General features: G+C 39.9%; 1 protein-coding gene across 4 annotated transcripts in view; it reads left to right on the top strand.

The window, feature by feature from the left end:
• Positions 1–1,159: 1,159 nt before the first annotated feature.
• grid1a (glutamate receptor, ionotropic, delta 1a) overlaps positions 1,160–17,025 on the top strand; it is a 282,018-nt gene continuing 266,152 nt past the window's right edge. For 2 of the 4 annotated variants that reach the window (XM_080288038.1, XM_026189415.2), the window contains exons 1-2: positions 1,164–2,154; positions 3,743–3,898. In XM_080288038.1, coding sequence (XP_080144164.1) covers positions 2,076–2,154; positions 3,743–3,898 — 235 coding nt within the window. In that variant the 5' untranslated portion in view covers positions 1,164–2,075. Of the gene's footprint in view, positions 2,155–3,742; positions 3,899–17,025 lie in introns of all 4 variants that reach the window. The other 2 variants (XM_026189417.2, XM_026189416.2) reach the window with 2 other exon arrangements.

Raw genomic sequence — 17,025 nt, 5'->3', positions numbered from 1 at the left:
TTTTTATGGTTTTTTTGGATGCCTGTCATCTTAAAGCACAAATTTCAAGGTTAATCTTTCAGATTTGATCCCCTTGAAATGTGCCCAGATTGATCTACTGTGCTGTGGAAACTGTAATTGGGATCAAAGAGCAATAATTGATTCTTACAGTGTGTTCCTCCCCTTGTTGTCAAAGCAGCTGCTCATATACAAAAAAGGGAAAGAAAAATCTGATATATGTCACTAAGATGTGGGCTAACATTCATCACATATTCAGGCATAAATATCTATACTACCCTGAGCAGTAAAAAGCCTTTCGGGTTCACTCCAGCCTGTTTCCTAATGACATGGCAATAGAGCAGTGAAATATGACCATCACTCATAAAAAGCGACATAAATCGTTAGGAAATGATTGAGATATTTTGTGCTACAGCAGGTGCAGTATCTATAGATGGCCAGTAGGGGTAGTGTGTGATTTTAGTTAAAAACGTTGGAGGCATGTGAATTCACCCCTTGCCTGCAATTAAACTGAAGAACGTATAAAGGCGAGCTGAGGGGTTGCGGGGTGTTTAAAACAGCCACTCCCTTATTACATATTGTTTCTAAGAATGTTGCATCCTGGAAAGAATCAGACAGATATAAATGTGCAGTGTTTGCTCTTCACTTGACTGTCTGTCCGGTGCAGTTCAGTGAAGGAGCTGTCCACTGCTGGTGGTGCTGAAACTTTGTTTTTTTGCGCCTCTGACAGACTTAACCAAACAATTAAGAGATATTTCCGTTTTTATTACATCCACGAGAAATATCCTTTAATTGTAAGATTATGCCTATCTAGAAATCTTCTGCCACGAGTTCCTCTTCTTTATAGCTCTGCAAACGCCGTGCATTGCTCACTGATGTGTGTAAGGCTACCCAATAAAAATTACTCCCACCCTTTAGAGTGATTCGTGTCCTAAAAATTCGCTCCAACACTTTGACCTCGGCTTTATATATAGAAAACACACACCCATAGAGTCAATTATGCAGAAGCAATATTCAATTAACCGAACAAGCCAGGCTATAAGAAAGCGTTAGGTTTGTTTTCTGTTTGCTCCTGTGCGGAATGCTCCTCCGTCAACTCCATCCAGCTGTTCTTTGGCTCAGACAGGCGTTGTGGCTTCTGCCACGTCTGTCTCTCATCCATCAGCCCTCGCCGAGGATCACAGTGTGTAAATCCTTTTCTCTGGCACATCAGCTGCGCTCCGTCGTCGCTGAAGTATGGTGAAAATGTGTCCCAGTCGTTCTGGTCTTTCACATTTTCCCCGAAAACGACAACTTCTCCAAAAGTAAACTGTTCACACCGCCGCCAAATATGTACGCTGACTTTTGCGTGTCTGCTTTTGTCGCGTTGTTTTATTTCTTTTCTTTTTTTGTAAGTAAGGCATATCTTGTCAAGGGATTATTTTTTTCTTTGCCTGTTTTAACCTCCAGTCGTGTGTTTAATTATCGCCTCTCCACGCGTCTTTCTCCGGCTAGTCCAACTCATTTCTACCCGGCTTGTCGAAAAAAGCACCCGAGTCGTGAAGTCTCTGCAGTCACGTGATTAAGACAGGACTGAAGAGAGTGATTTTTTCTCTCTCGGAGTGTGTATGTGAGCGTTTCTCCGTGTGTTGTTGGAGGGGTGTCCCTCCTCCGCATATTTTGCTGCTTGCCATGCTTTAGACGCCGGAGCGCAGGGAGAGAGGCGAGAGTGAGAACGCCGGTCTCTCTCACAGGGCTACCTGTCTTTTTAGGCTTACCTCGAGTCCCCGTCGGTTCGCCCTGGTCTTTTTGAGCCCACCTTCCTGCGGTCGGCTTGTTTTTGTTGGTTTAAAAAAGAGCAAGAGAGGAAGAGAGAGAGCGAGAGAGAGAGAGAGAGAGAGAGAGCGAGAGAGAGAGAGAGAAAACTGTGGTCATTTCTGTAGGGTCTACGCGGGTCTGGTCTATCAGGAGGAGGATCGCGGTTCTGTTTGGCTCTGGGTTTTGATCATCTTTCTTTCTTTTTTCTTTTGGGTGCTCCATTTGGACAGTACAGGACAGCCGAGCAGAGCTTGGATGAGCCGCCTCACTAAAATCCCGAGATGGAGTTGCTGCTGATCTGCCTTCCCCTGTGGATATTGCAATGCAATTCGGCCAAAGCGGACTCAATCATACATATCGGTAAGCGTCCGGCAAAAAACAAAAGAAAAAACAAAACATGTTTGGGTTGGTCAAGTGTAAAGGGGTGCGGGAATAAAGGTCAGCCAGCTTATACTGCCGAGATCACAAGATGTTGGTGAGAGGGCGGGATAAATAGAGTGTATTCAGCTTCATCCTGCGTTTAAGAAACACTTTGACTCTCCGGCGAGTTGAAAAGTTGGTGTTTTGTAAATGACCAATCACCCGACCCTCATTGCTTCAACTGTTTTGTTCATATTATTTATTGGTATTTATTCTATTTAGCACAGACATTTCTGTCACTTTTCGACGACAGATTGCTGCATTCATGTTGTCTTCACATCTTAACCACACCACTGCCTGCCTTTGAACCGCAGTCCTGTACAAAACCCCCCCCAAAAAAACCCAAAAACCAAAAAGAAAAAACGATTTACAGTAAGCAGAAAGGCCTGTTTCAGTGAAACTGTGAAATAATAATGATAAAAACACTAATGTGCAATAGACAAACCGCTGAGGCTTTTTTTAGACCAAGCTACCTCTTGTGTGTACCCGACAAGCCTCAACTTTCCCCGGAACGTGACTGCAATGTCAAAAACAAAGATAGAGGGAATGTCAGCGGAGTTTCGTTTTATAGATGCAACACACATAGTGCCTCTTTGTACTCCAACTTCAAACCAGAGCTGCAGAGATGTGGAGATGCTTGAAACTCACCACGGCATCCAAACGATCTGGTGTGTGCCCTTAAACATCGCATTAGGTTTGATTTGACACTTTTGAAACAAATCTGCAACCTCCGTATCAACACGGACTCGGTCATTACCTTCATTTTGCCCCCCTTTTCATCAATGAGAAGCGCTGTAATCTCAGATAAAAACGTCAGTGTCACTGTGAGCAAATCTCGTCTCGGTGCTACGCCGCCACCACCGCTGCTGCTGCTGCTGCTCACTGTTTACTGCAACAGTCTGGCAAGCAGCAGCAGGTGCTCAGTCACTGGCTTAATACAGCAGTGGGACTCCATCCAGATAATATTGGCTGATAGTCCGCATAATGTTAGTGTACCCCAATTATTCTTCTCGTTTCCCTGAAACCCCTTTCCGTGATGTATGTGCTCTCCCAATAGCAGCTGATGCCATTCTGCTAAACAGTGGAGGGGGGGGGGGCAGTTAAGCTTCAGTATTCCTCCCACACAAGGCCTACTGTGGGTAGGGTGCCGTGGATCTGTTAGGCATGATGGATATTAACTTTCCAAGTTTGACTAAAGCTAGTGCAGTGCGTGTTTCCGATTTTACAGTGGTCTCTGATGAGACCACGTCGCTCTCCGTGGTGCTGAAATCTCACCAGCGAAGACGCTTAGCTTCAGAAAAAAATACGTTTAATGTAAAGATATATAAAAAGAAAAACAGCACTGTTCAGTCCGTCACTTTGGCAGACTGTGGGCAATAAAAGCTATGTTGTCCGCATTGGGTCCACAGCAAAAATAAAATTCGTTCATCATTATCTTCCCACATCTAACTTGCGCACACATAACTACTGCGTGCCCCCCCTTCCCCCCTTCTTACTCTTCCAAGTAATTTACTGTTTTACTCAACAGGTGCCATATTCGAAGAAAACGCTGTAAGAGATGACCAAATTTTCCAACTTGCCATCTCAGACCTGAGTCTGAGCGATGACATTCTGCAGAGCGAGAAAATCACCCACTCTGTGAAACTTATCCAGCCTAACAACCCTTTCCAGGCAGTGCAGGAAGGTAAGCGTTCCTCGACCACCCCCCTCCCGCCCTTGGAATAAATTGCCGCTGCTTTTATTTTTTATTTTAAATCTGATAACTTGGGGCAGCGTGTGGGACGTCAGGAAGGGGGTCATCTTCTCTGCTCAGTAGCTATGATCAAGCAAGAAGTCCGGTGCTTGCTGCGTGGTAATCTTGACTGTCCTGATCTGCTGGAGCCCCAAGAGAATGTTGTTCATTCACACATTGACGCGATGGCTAGTAGAGCGGGCAATGATGATGATTCATGTGCTTCTGTGAGCGAGGGAAATAGCTGTGTGTGCGTGCGCGTAGGCGTGTATGTGTGTTTGTGTGTGCGTCGCCACCTGCAAAGCTCTCTTGCCACTGTACCAAAGCAAGGTGTCTTCTGTGGTTGAAAAGCTAGGTGGAAGCATTGAGTTAAGAGCACAACAGGACAAAATGTTATATGTGTATAAAAATCATGTGAAAGACGATCAAATGAAGTTTCCCTACCAATCCAGGAGTTATGTAATGACAAGAGAGTAATATTTCTGGGTTTGCAAGCCTCTTTGAATGTTAAACAATACAGTTTTGTCTACTTCTGTTGGCTTTCCCATACTATAGGTGCCTAGAATGGACACACGTCCACACATCAGACACCAAATTAATAATGAAATAATTTCAGCCAAGGTTATCTCACTCAGATGCTGAACAGACTGCAAAAGGCGATTAAACATTCTTCTGCTGAAATGAATCATTAAGACTTTAATAGGTTCCTGGGGATCTTCAAAAGCTGTTTATGTCCCCTGCACTTAGTTACTAGATCCTACTTTTGTCCCCAGTTGCACAAAGGCCTTGATGACTCATTGCTATTCATAGTGCCCCTGACAGGCAAAAAAATTATATTATGTCTCGCCTTTTGCTATAATTATCCCGTGTCATTTAGCTGAGGCTCTTAACAATGTCACAGATATCTAGTAGTCTACTTTATATTTCCAAAAGCAAACTTTAATCCAGATGAGTCTTAACTCAAGCAGTCTGTCATTTGAGTTCTTTACATATACCAGAAGTATACTGTCATTATCCAGCTGCTGCTGCGGAGATAAGATGAAAAATGTGTTACAGACATATGACACTTGGCTAATTTATCAGTCGTTGTTGCTTGAGATGCAAAAATGTAGTAATTAAACTGACTGGCTAGCAAGTCATTCACCACTTGTACTTCAGTCTAATTAGTGTAGTTAGTCAAAGATGGAACTTTACACCTAAACTTGTTCATGCTTAACTCATACCAATTACCTTAACAATGCTTTCTTTTGACAATGACCTTCACAGTATTTTAACACAACACAATGTCTACATAAACGCTTATAGACACACAAAGTTCTTGATAATCATTTTTCTTCACTGAAAAGCTTTTTATTTCTTATTGAAAATGATTCAGTTTATCACTTCTGAATAAACTGCCTTTCTTTACCCTTGATTGGGTATCATTTAGCACGCTTAATTATTGTTTATGGGCAGGCGCCCGCTAATTAAATATTTAAGTGGTTGATTAGACGGCATTCAGTTTCTGCAGAGAGTTGGGAATAATGTGCAGTCGATGACATGAGGATCAATGTGCGGCCTCAGATTCTTGCACTATACACAAAGTAGGCTGGTGAACACTGAGTGACAACTGGGATAAGTTAACCTTTTGCTTTGCTCTTTTGTTCGCTGCCATCCTGCTGTGAGTGGCAGTCAGGACCTTGCCATAGCATGGTGTAGAGCGAGGAGAGCAGAGGTGGGTATAAAGAGTGAGAGGGACGAAGAGCAAAAAAAAACGACTGTGTGTATGTGTGTGTGTGTGTGTGTGTGGGAGGGGGGGAGGGGAGGGGAGGGGAGAAAGAATCATGATCAAGACCTGAATAAACATGAGAGGGCTAAAGAAGAGCAAACGATTTCAGTGAGGTGATGAGGAAAATTTGCCATCTTGAGACAAGTAGTTCTGGTGTCTCGTTTGCCCTTATTTGGCTATCTTTGTCCTTGCTCTGCTAGAACATATATTAATGAGGAAGTCACACAAACGCCATGCAAACAGAAACACTCAACTATTCAGTCCTCCCACGCTTTTATCGTTTAAAGATGACAGCTCAAGGCTGGCTGGATATACTGCCTGACCACACAACTGGCAGATACTGTCCTATTTATAGGCTGGAACAACTGAAATGAATGAACAGGGTGATTTCTACACCGAGAGTGGAAGCTCACAAGCATCAGTGCTCGCCATGAGACCTGTAGGGCTTATCTGCCATCAGCTTTGTGTTAAATAGAAAAACAAGACACTTAAGATTATAATTATATAAAATTCTCTTCCTAAATTGTGAGAGAATAAGTCATGCTGAGGTGAATTTGTCACAGTGGCTAGAGAATGCATAGTAAAGCAGGACATGGTTTATAGTACAAAATATTACAATGCTGAATTTCTTATGTGTACAGAATTTCTCCTCACATTTGTTATGGAATTATTACAAGTAAATAATTCCATGACAAATGTTAGGAGAAAAGAAATATGATTTTTCACACATCTTAAAATTTGCAACCCAGATTTCCCCTTGTAATTTAAAAATAGAAGCTCATCCTCTGAACATATAAGTTTACATGGGAAACAAAGCTTTTATATCTTTTTCTGTCTTACTTTTTATTCAGGGGAAGTTAAAGCAAGGGGACAGCAAACTTGCCTCTGCAAATAAGAACCTATGCATATTTCAAGAAAAGCTCTGCCTGTAAGGCGGAGTTCTTTCCTTTTTTTTTAGCCCCATAGTTACTGGGTGAGCATTTAGACGATATGCAAATAATGTAAACATCTCATGAAACGAGAATGCCATGCATCATAACACAACTTTGCTGCAGGTGTGTGGTCAAAATACAGCAAAGTTGCATTAAGATTCTACAGCCATGTTACAGCCCTGAGAGGCTGAACTTGGGCATTGTGGTAATTTGAGATAAGCATGCTAGCATGCAAACAATATTTTGACAACAAACTCAAAGATGTTAACCTGCTGGTGGCCATTGAAGAAAGGTTCATGATAGAGTGTGCAAAGCTTTATCCTTTAGGCTCTAGTTTCATGTTCTGGAACAAATGTAACTATTGCGGCATTATATGATTAGCAAGCATGCCAACAGGACAACAGTGTGGGACTACTGAAACTTTTCAAAACTAATTAGCTAAACATACATTTCAGTTTTTGCATAGCAGGCATTCAAATAGTATTGAATGCCAAAATCACTTTTTTTGAGCTGTTTCACTATTTTGTGAAGTCCCCAGCAGAGATTTCCATTAGAGTTTAAAGGATATGGGACACAGTTAAGGAAAATAGTTCCCTCCTCAGTAATTTGTTGAGTGTTCTGTCCCGCTGAGTCCTCTTCACACACCACACCACTAGTGACCCTCCATTTTCATCTAACACCTGCCAAGGTAACGTCAAGGAGGATTTAATTCTTTGTCCTTTATGTTCCTGTAAGCCAATAGAGTTCAAAGAAGTTTTTTTTTTCTCTTTGTCCTTTCCTCAGTCCATAATGACAAAAGTTGAAATAATGGGTCCTCAGTGTTGCCATTGATAATTCAATATCTTCCCTGCGACTGTCTATTTATGACAACTCATTACTCGCTGTGTAAACGTGATGTAATGCTGCCCTTTCGCTATTATTGTCCCTGTAAATTTAAAAAGGCTACATAAATCTTGGTAACAGATTTGTTTGTGCTTTTATGTCTTTTTACACAGAGGGACGATGATCAGGCCATTATACCAGCCCCTGTTAATTATCCAACAGTAACTTTAATCTATCATAAGCACTTCAGTGGGCTGTAAAAAGCCGGCAGGTGACTTAATAAACTAATTAATGTTGTGACAGAGGTGTATACATGTTATTTATTCCCTTCAAAATGTAAAGCATCCATGTAGGCCAGGTAGGATTAATCAGCATTTGCAGAGCTGCTTCTGCGGTTGTTGGGTGATACTTGGAAAAATTGTACATTAGCATGAAATATTCATTTGAAAATAAATTGTTCCCAAAAAAGAAAATCCACATTCTGCAACTTAAAGTAATGCGGCAATGAAGTCATAGCAGATCTTTTCCACATATAAGGTTGTATATATTGAATACACAGACTTACCAGAATTCAGTTTGTCACTGGGAGAGGATGCCATCACCAGAAGGGGCTTATCTAATGTTTCCTTTTTATTTGATTGTCACTTTTTGATTTTTTTAATCCATCCACCATATATAGGGCCTCAAAAACACTTCTAAAAATGGTCATATGTACTTCCTGCTTCCTCCTCACAGTCCTGCAGTGCTATATTACAGAGTTTATTGATGTGATCATTTCCCTGCTTGCACATTATTTATCTGTGAAATGTATCATAACATTTAGCTGGCATCCTGTGTGATTTGAGCTTCTGATCGCTCAGCGAAGGCTGATAAGATCCTACACAATTTTTAGAACTGAGGACTGATCATTAAAGAAGATGCAAATAGGGCTCAGATGTGTTGATTTCTATAACAAATGTGCCTATGAAAGTGGAAAGTTTTTTATTTATGGAGAAGTGTGTTCAGTGCTGTAATATTTATAATATGGTCTGCTTGCTCCTTGCTTCACAATCCAGCTCTTTCACAGATATTCCTCGCTCAGCTTGCCTCATTGCAATTCATTTGCCCTCTTCTGAGAGATTTCAAAGGTAAAATATCCCTTCCTTTGTTGCACAGGTCACACTATTACAGCTATAACTGTTATGTAACGGACAGTGCATTTCTGTATTTTAACACACCTACACTTTTACACGTAAGCCATTCACAACAGCATTGGTGCCATAGGGAACGCTCTTTGGGGCCTGTCGGCTGAAAGGCAAACTAAAGAACATGCATTCCTGAACATTTTCTTTAGAATAGCCAAAGTCAGCATTGTCTGAAGAGAGAAAGGAAGCGAGAGAGCAGAGTACAGAAGGAAAGGGACACAGAGAGGTCAAGACTGTTAAATACTGGGTCTGCTTAGTAGGCCTGCAGGTTTTGTCCTCTGTGCTGTACAGGAACAGCTGGTCAGAACTGCTCTCTTGTGGTAGGTTACTTCTGTGTCACGTAGCCTCAACATTTGCAACAGATGTCTCATTTGCTAGTACACTGACGCTTCTTGAAAGTAGCTCAGAGACATTTATAAGTATCCAATTATATAAAAAAAATACTCTAAAGACTTTAAAAGTGGTTTTGACTTTGGTGTCAAAAGACTTGGTCTGCTGATTAACTTCAGGAAAAGCGTCAGTACGCTCAAATGCCACATCTGATCTGTATTCAAAGAAATCATCTGTAGCACTGCTAAATGTCACCATGACCAGGGATTTTAGTAATCTTTTAATTTGGGTAAACAGGGTTGGAAAGTGTGGAAACAAGTTTTTTTTTTTTACAAACTCTTACAAGTAAATACACTGAGAAAGAGAGTGGGAGCATTGCATTGCCGATTTTTATTGTTGGCTTTTAGGGAAATTGTGAAGTTTAGTCTGTGTCAGAACTACAATATTGCTCTAATTAGAGAGAGTGGCATGCATTCATGTTGGGCCTTTGTTCATTTGTGTATTCATCACACTCCCTATGTTGCCACACTGGCAGACAGCTGAGGGCTGACTTCAAAGTATTCTCATCGCTTTTCATACTGGCATGTTTGACTGAGGATGTTCTGGGGGGTTCATTGTGTAAAAGCCTGACTGATGGCTTGGGTCGTATGATGGCTGTTTGTACCTGAAGGCCGTATGAAGGAAATGCCCACTTAAAAAAAGGATTCATTTTTTAACTGCACAAAGTACATACAAATCTTGATAGACGTTTGACAGATTATTCCTCCGGTGATGTAGCATGTGTACTAAATTTGGCATCAGAGGATATTATTTTGGTCATTTTGCCCTGTCAGGCAGTGACAGGCGAAATTTACCCTGCTGGTTCCTGTGATTGTTGTTTAAAAGACATTTAACACCTGCATTGATTTTTCCAATATGACAAGAGCATCTGATCTATGAGGGCTGGTTAAAATCTGCATCTATCAGAACACAACTGAGCACATGCCACGCATAACCCAACAAGCTGCCTGTAATAACTTGCTCATGAACATGCAACATATGTTTTCCCCACCACCGGTTTCTCAGTCCCGTGTCTTATTCATGTCCCTGCCTTCTTTGGCATGACAGATTTATAACGAGCTGTAGAGAACACTGTGACAGATGTTAGTGCTTTGCTACGACCCCAAACAGCCCCCAACCACCGCTGGGGATTGGCCATCAATACTGCTCTACCTGTTAGAGCAAGAGAGACCGAATGAGACTCATACACAGAGAAATGGGGGGAGGGGGTGGCCCAGAGGAGATGTCCTGTTCAATCAGACTGATGTTGATGAGGCCTTTGGCCTCCGTCCGTTGTAATACATCGGAGTCCCACATGTTACTAACATCATTTCTCTTTTGTACACACACCGTTATGCTTCGATATTATTGAGCTGCCTAAAGTGTGCTGAGATGGCAGAGATGAGGTGGTGGGGGAGGAAGAGTGGGTGTATAAATGCCGGTAGAGGATTTGTTTGTTTGTGCATGCTGGTATGAATATATGTGTGGTAATATGCTGTAATATTTGAGAGTTTGTGTTGGGTTTTTAGATGCAGGTTTGCGGATGTGTTTGGAAAGTGATTTTGTGGTTTTGTGAGAGGCAGTGTTGGTCATGAAAGCAGTTTGGTGATGGGAGCTTTCAGCTACCCCTTTCACTCACTTGTGATGCTGACTAGCTCTGAGGGAAGTGTGTATAATTTACTACCCACCACCTGCACCATTGGCTGCAAGAAGACTTCATTCCAGGACAGAAGACAAAGAGCAGAAAATCAGCCTTAGAGTAAATCCTATTAGAGCCTAAACAGAAGTCGTCCACAGAAATGGTGTGCGGCTATCTCTGACGTCACACTCATTGCAGACAGAGGGAGGAGAGCGATGGGGTTTGGTTGTGGGTGGAATTGGACTGGAAGTCTTGGTGAATATAGGGATGAAGTAGAGTGAAATAGTGAGCAAGTGTGACAGTGAGGGTGAAAGCAGGGTGATGGAGATGGCTGAAGGCAGTGGGAAAATGCAGGGGAAAAAAGGAGCAGAGCATGTAAAATCTTGGAGTGTATGGAAGACAAGAGGGGCAGAATCATTTGAAACTGCGGACTCGGCTCACTAGCCTTATTGATGAAAAGATGCTAAAATGTATTTGGGAGCCATTGTTTGCATTAGTGCCCACAGACATGACTACCAAGTGGGACCATCTGTCAAAAGAATCCCTTCTCAGTCTTCTCTGACTCTCCGTCTCTCTCACATTGCCATGGGTCCTCTACCATGGCCAGGCAACATGGATTTTATCCAAAGATGAAGCTAAGCTAGTGTGTAAGCGCTCTATGAGTGAAATCAAAACCCAGCTTAAACCTCAAGAGTAAAAAGAGTGTAAAGGGCGAAACATGCAGACACCACTGAAAAGTGGGTCAAATGTGCATCCCGGTATGAATATACATCACTTTGGCTGAGAATTATATTCTACAGTGAATCATCACAAGCTTTTGCATAATTACTCTCTTTTTTTTGAACTCACTATGATGCTGTCTTGATTCTGTACTTACCCAATGGCTTTTTCCTTTTAGCAGTATTTGATCTAATACATCACAGTGGAGAGCAAACTCCACTGTGCAAGCTGTTAATGTATGAATACACTGGCTTATACATGTTGCTAGTATATATTTGTAATATATCTATATCATGGCTAAAGCACTTCTGGATGGATGCAACCTGCATTTCGTTGCCTTGTACCTGTGACATGTGCTGTGACAATAAAGTTGAATTCTATTCTATTCTATTATTGGAATGGAGAGACACAAAAACACAACAAAGCACTTAAGTTCTAGTTTTCTTACTTATACATTGTCTCAGCTGATAATTAGAGTTAATTAGCAGATATTGTAAAATAATGTCCTATTTTAACCAAGTAAGTTAACAGTTAGCAGTACAACATGTTATCTAATCCGTGGCATTATCACATCCAGACAAATTATTCAGGGAACACTCGTGGGATGTGTAGGCCTAATTCCTGTTTTACTACCCTATTCATCAGCAAACCCAGCGTCAGTTTTCCGTAGGTGTAATCACAGCAAGATGTCACTGTTAGGTTTTAATCATTGCTTGAACACGCTTGTAAAATCTTGTAGCACCGCGTTTATTGTATCCCTTGTTTTTTCTTTAATTATATCAGTGTAAAGCACATCTAAGTAGAAGGCCTCCTTCCAAAGAAACACCCACGCCACACCAACATGACCCACTCATCATATATAAAAGCAGGAATAAGGAGGTTGTCGTTGTTTGTTGGTATTCATAAAGCACCCTTGCTGAAATAGCAAACAAATGATAATGTCTCTCCAACAGATGTCTTGGCGCCACTTCATAGTTATGTTTTTCACATATGTGCAAATATATGGGAATGACATAATTCCATGCACTCAGTAAAATATAAAAAAGCTCTCTGAACACAATCATGTGTTTTATTTGATCCTTCTATCTGAAATGAAAAATAATAAATACTGTGAATGTATTGGAGACCTCTGATAGGCTGAAACTGAATGATAAAAAAAAATCACCAATGGGAGTGAGCTTTGTAAAAAAAAAAGAAAAGAAAGGAGTTTGTGTTCTTAACCAATTTGCCTTATTTATTATATAATAAGAGCACACATACTTCAGGCCACATTTAAAGGTGACAGCACCAGTACAACTTCACTGTGTACTTATTCAGAGTTTAGTTAATCTCAAAGTGTTAACTGAAGGTCTTAATATCTTTCCTGCAGAACGACAGTGTCAGTGTAAAATATGGTGTGATCAGTGTGTATACTGTTGTAATCGTTTACAGTAGAAAATTAAAGTATTCCCATACAATATAGCAATTTGTATTTTATGTATTTTCCTGCAAATTCTTAAGCAGGTATGTGTCTCGTTGAAGAGATATTACCAGTATCTGCTTTTGTCTCTCTTAAAGGATAAGCAAGTTCTTCAAGAAGTAGTATTACAGGATAATTTCTCCTTTTCTTTTCTTCTTACTTTTTCACTTACTGGGGCCATTTTTGCTACTGAACCAGATTATTGATTGGTACCTCATTTTGTGGAAAGTAAAGTGTTCTCACAAAGCTATCATCTTCTTACAACATCTCGTTTTTTGTTTTTTTTTTCAAAGATTGAACTGGAGGTCACGGGATAGAAGAGTTTTCAAGCATTCAAAAGGTTTCTGACTTTTTATTTCACCTGCATGATGGTTTCAAAGGTTAATGAGGATCACTGTACTGAGAGAAATTTGGTGGAGAGAGCAGTGTTAATATGCTGTTTGTGTCTTCAAGCCTTCTCAAACCCAAGGCGATGTGAATGATTCATTCTCCCACTTGATCGAGACAGAGAAGGTTCATCATCTCGCGTTATCGTGTCAGTCTGAGACACACAGTCATTATGTTGCTAAAGGATTTTCTAACTACAGTTTTTCCACTGTCACGTCAATCACAAGGATAAAAGCACATTTAAACTGTGTAAATAATTATACTGTGTCTGATATAGCATTTATTGCGTACATAATTGTGTTTTTGAGTATCTTTTGCCTGTCACACAGACTTTTGTATCTTGAAATATTTGTTTTTGTGTTTTCTTTTGCGGCTTTAAACTACTACACCACTGCTCTGCTCCTGGTTGAACTCCAGACAGTCTTCAGCTTTGTCCCGTGCAGTGTTGAAAAAGTAATCAGTAACTAATTACTGATTACTTCCTGAAAAAAGTAATCCTGTTACTTTACTGATTACTTATTTTCAAAAGTAATTAGTTACTTAGTTACTTTTAAAAACATGATTTATCCCCTAAATACGTAATAAAGCAATAGAACTTTCAGCCCAATTCTACTTTTTTCTGCATAATCCATCATATAAAATGTAATCAAATGAAAAAGTCTCTTTTTAAAACTTGTTTTATTAGTTTTAAGCTTTTGCATCAAGCAAACATTAAATTATATGCAACATTCTCTGATAGGAAGAAATTTGTTTAACATTTAAACCTAAACCTTTCTGCATATTCCACCTTATAAAATAAAATAGTTTTTTGTGTTTACACTCACTCTTTCAAATAGATGCACGTAAAACACAGCAGAAAATAAATAAAATCAAAGACTCAGCGGTCCTGTTGCTCTATTTTCGCCTGTATATCAGGAGTGGGGCAGACGGAGGTTTACCCTGGTGCAGGTGTGCCGCAGCGGTCAGTGGAAGGATCCGGCAGGTTCTCTGTGAATTTCACATTCCAGCGGCAGCGTATTTGGTGCTTGCTTGGACGTTTAGGGCTTTTTTCGCTGTAAAAAGACATTTTCTTCCCACGCAGTGAGCAGCGCATGCTAATGTTTTTGTCACTTTTTACCGAATCAAACTCAAAGTAAGGTCAGTACTTCCACGCTTTAAACGCTGCATACTCTCTCCTGCACTCGTTATATTATCCATTTTTGATCTGCACACAGCTGTCTCATTGTCATGAGACACTCTTGCAAAAAAATCACGGTTTTAGTAACGCAGTAACGAATCTTACGGGAAAGTAACAGTAATCTAATTACCTTTTTGCAATAGTAATCCCTTACTTTACTCGTTACTCAAAAAAAGTAATCGGATTACAGTAACGCGCTACTACCCATCTCTGGACCTGTGCTCGAATAGACACAGGCCCCAAAGGTTAGGAATTTTATGTAGACATACAGAGTTGTGGTGCAACTGAAATACTTTATCTGCCCTTTCCTCTTCAGTTTGAATGATTTTAGGGAACAACATGAGTTTTATGTCCACAAACTAAATGTGTAACACAATCTAAGGATGGAGAGTCCATAAAGGAAGGTAGCTTTATATTTAACTGGTGATATCTTACAGCTTTAAGGAAGCTGTGCATCTATACACATATTTAATCTTAAATTTAAAAAAAATTCATAATTATGGTTTATCGTGATATTCGATCTTTATGGTACTCATAGGATGAATCGCTATGCCTTGCCTTTGGATTCTTTGAGATAAGAAAGCAGTTTTTTTGTGTGTTTGTACACTCATTTATCAATAAATTGCAAGCCTTCTTGGCAAGATTTTAGCTCTTTTAAGCACCTTATAAAACCCTTTATTCTTCTATATATTTTAAAATCACACCACCAGTGGGCCAACTACTTTTTAAAAATTTTGTCCTGAAACTCTTGTAAATAATTGACGGCATGGCTTAAATTGCCTCTATGACGCCACTTGACTGGGCTCACAGTTAAAGACTGTCAATCCTATTATATGAATGCGACTTGGATGTTCCAGCTGATCGAGTTTACAGTTGGCAGATAAAGTCATACACTGTGTAGTGGGATTATAGACTTAATTCTTTAGAACCAGTCACTCCCATCTTTTTCAATTACATTTTTTAAAGTTTTTTTTTTTTAATGATTGATTTGGGACTGTGATGATACGCTCACTGTTGACTTCAACAAGATGCTAAATAAATAGAAGAAGAAAAAGAAAAAGTTTGAAAAGGTTTGTGGCATAAAAGTTTACTGCCGATCTTTCTCTTCATGTAACGTAATGTAAATATAGTAAATAACTGAGGTCTTTAATTACTTCAACTGCAGCAGGTTTTATCTTGCAAATGTATTTGCTGGAAGTAGTCTCTCATTTCTAGCTACCTCTGTTTGATTATTATATGAATGAATTAGGAATGTTCCTGGCGGGTCATTTCTTAGTCGACTAAATAAGGGGGAAAAAAATAGACTAACCAACTAGTCTAAAAAAATAAACACTCAGAAATTAAGCTAAATGTGAGAACCGTTTAACGGACAATGTCAAAAACCAACAACAAAGACATTTTAAACCATTTATCACATTCTTCAATAATGAATCGTGCTTCTTAACTGTGTGGCATCTCACATCATGCTTTATGAACATTGCACGTCATACTCCAGACAACAAAGAAGAAAAATAAAATAAACTGTTGTTAAATATGATATGAAAGGTAAGGTAAGGTAAGGTAAGGTAACTTTATTTATACCTAAAGGCAAGGTAAATTTGCTTTACAGAAAAATGACAGCATTTGACATCCCTTTAAAAACACACATACCTAGTAAATATATAAAACTCACTGTGACACATACTTTAATATTTCGAATCAAAAACAGTTCTTATTTAATTCAGTGACAGCAACGGGGACAAAGCTATTTTTATAACGCTTTGTCCTGCATCTCGGAAATAGAAACCTCCGTCCTGAGGGAAGAAGCTGAAATTCACCCCTTAGAGGATGGGAACCATTTTTAAGGATTGATAAAGCCATCCTCTGTACCTGCTTAGAGTACAGGGAGGCTAAACAAGACTGTGGCTCACCTATCAGACGACTGGACCATCTCACTATCTGATTTAGAGAGTTTTTCTCTGTGACAGAGGTCTGACCAAACCATGCCACCAAACAAAAGGATAAAACAGACTCAATAAAAGAACGATAAAACAAAGTTAAAATTTTTTGGTCAATGTGGAAATGAACAAGTTTCCTAAGGCAATAAAGGTGCTGGTGACCCTTTTTACAAACTGATTTGCAATTTTGATCAAAGTTCAGTTTTTCATTTATTATGGTCCCAAGATAGTTATATGATTGTACTTGCTCTATTTTCTGACCTTTAATTAAAGTGACTGCTTGCCCATTTTGTTGTTTCCTAAAATCAACAACCATGTCTTTTGTTTTAGATATGTTCAGCTGGAGATAAGACTCCTCACACCACTGAACAAAGTCATCAATGACTGGACCGTGGTTAGTTTCACCCTCTTTCAGTAAGCTGACAATAACAGAGTCATCTGCATATTTAATGATGGCCCTGTTTTCATGTCTGCTCTGACACATATTTGTATAGAGAGTGAATAATAAGGGCGATAGGACGCACCCTTGAGGAGAACCTGTGGAGGAGAACACTGGGTCAGACAGAACCCCATTTATTCTCACTCTTTGTGACCTGTCAGTTAAAAAATCTAAAATCCAGCCCACCAGGTTTTTCCTGATTTCAAACTGTTCTAAAAGTCTTTTAATTAAAATATGGGGCTGTAT

This window comes from Astatotilapia calliptera, chromosome 13 (assembly GCF_964374335.1).
Source record: "Astatotilapia calliptera chromosome 13, fAstCal68.1, whole genome shotgun sequence".
Classification (NCBI taxonomy): Eukaryota; Metazoa; Chordata; class Actinopteri; order Cichliformes; family Cichlidae; genus Astatotilapia; species Astatotilapia calliptera.
Note: the sequence above shows the minus strand (reverse complement) of the source record. Positions and strands in the feature narration are given on the sequence as shown.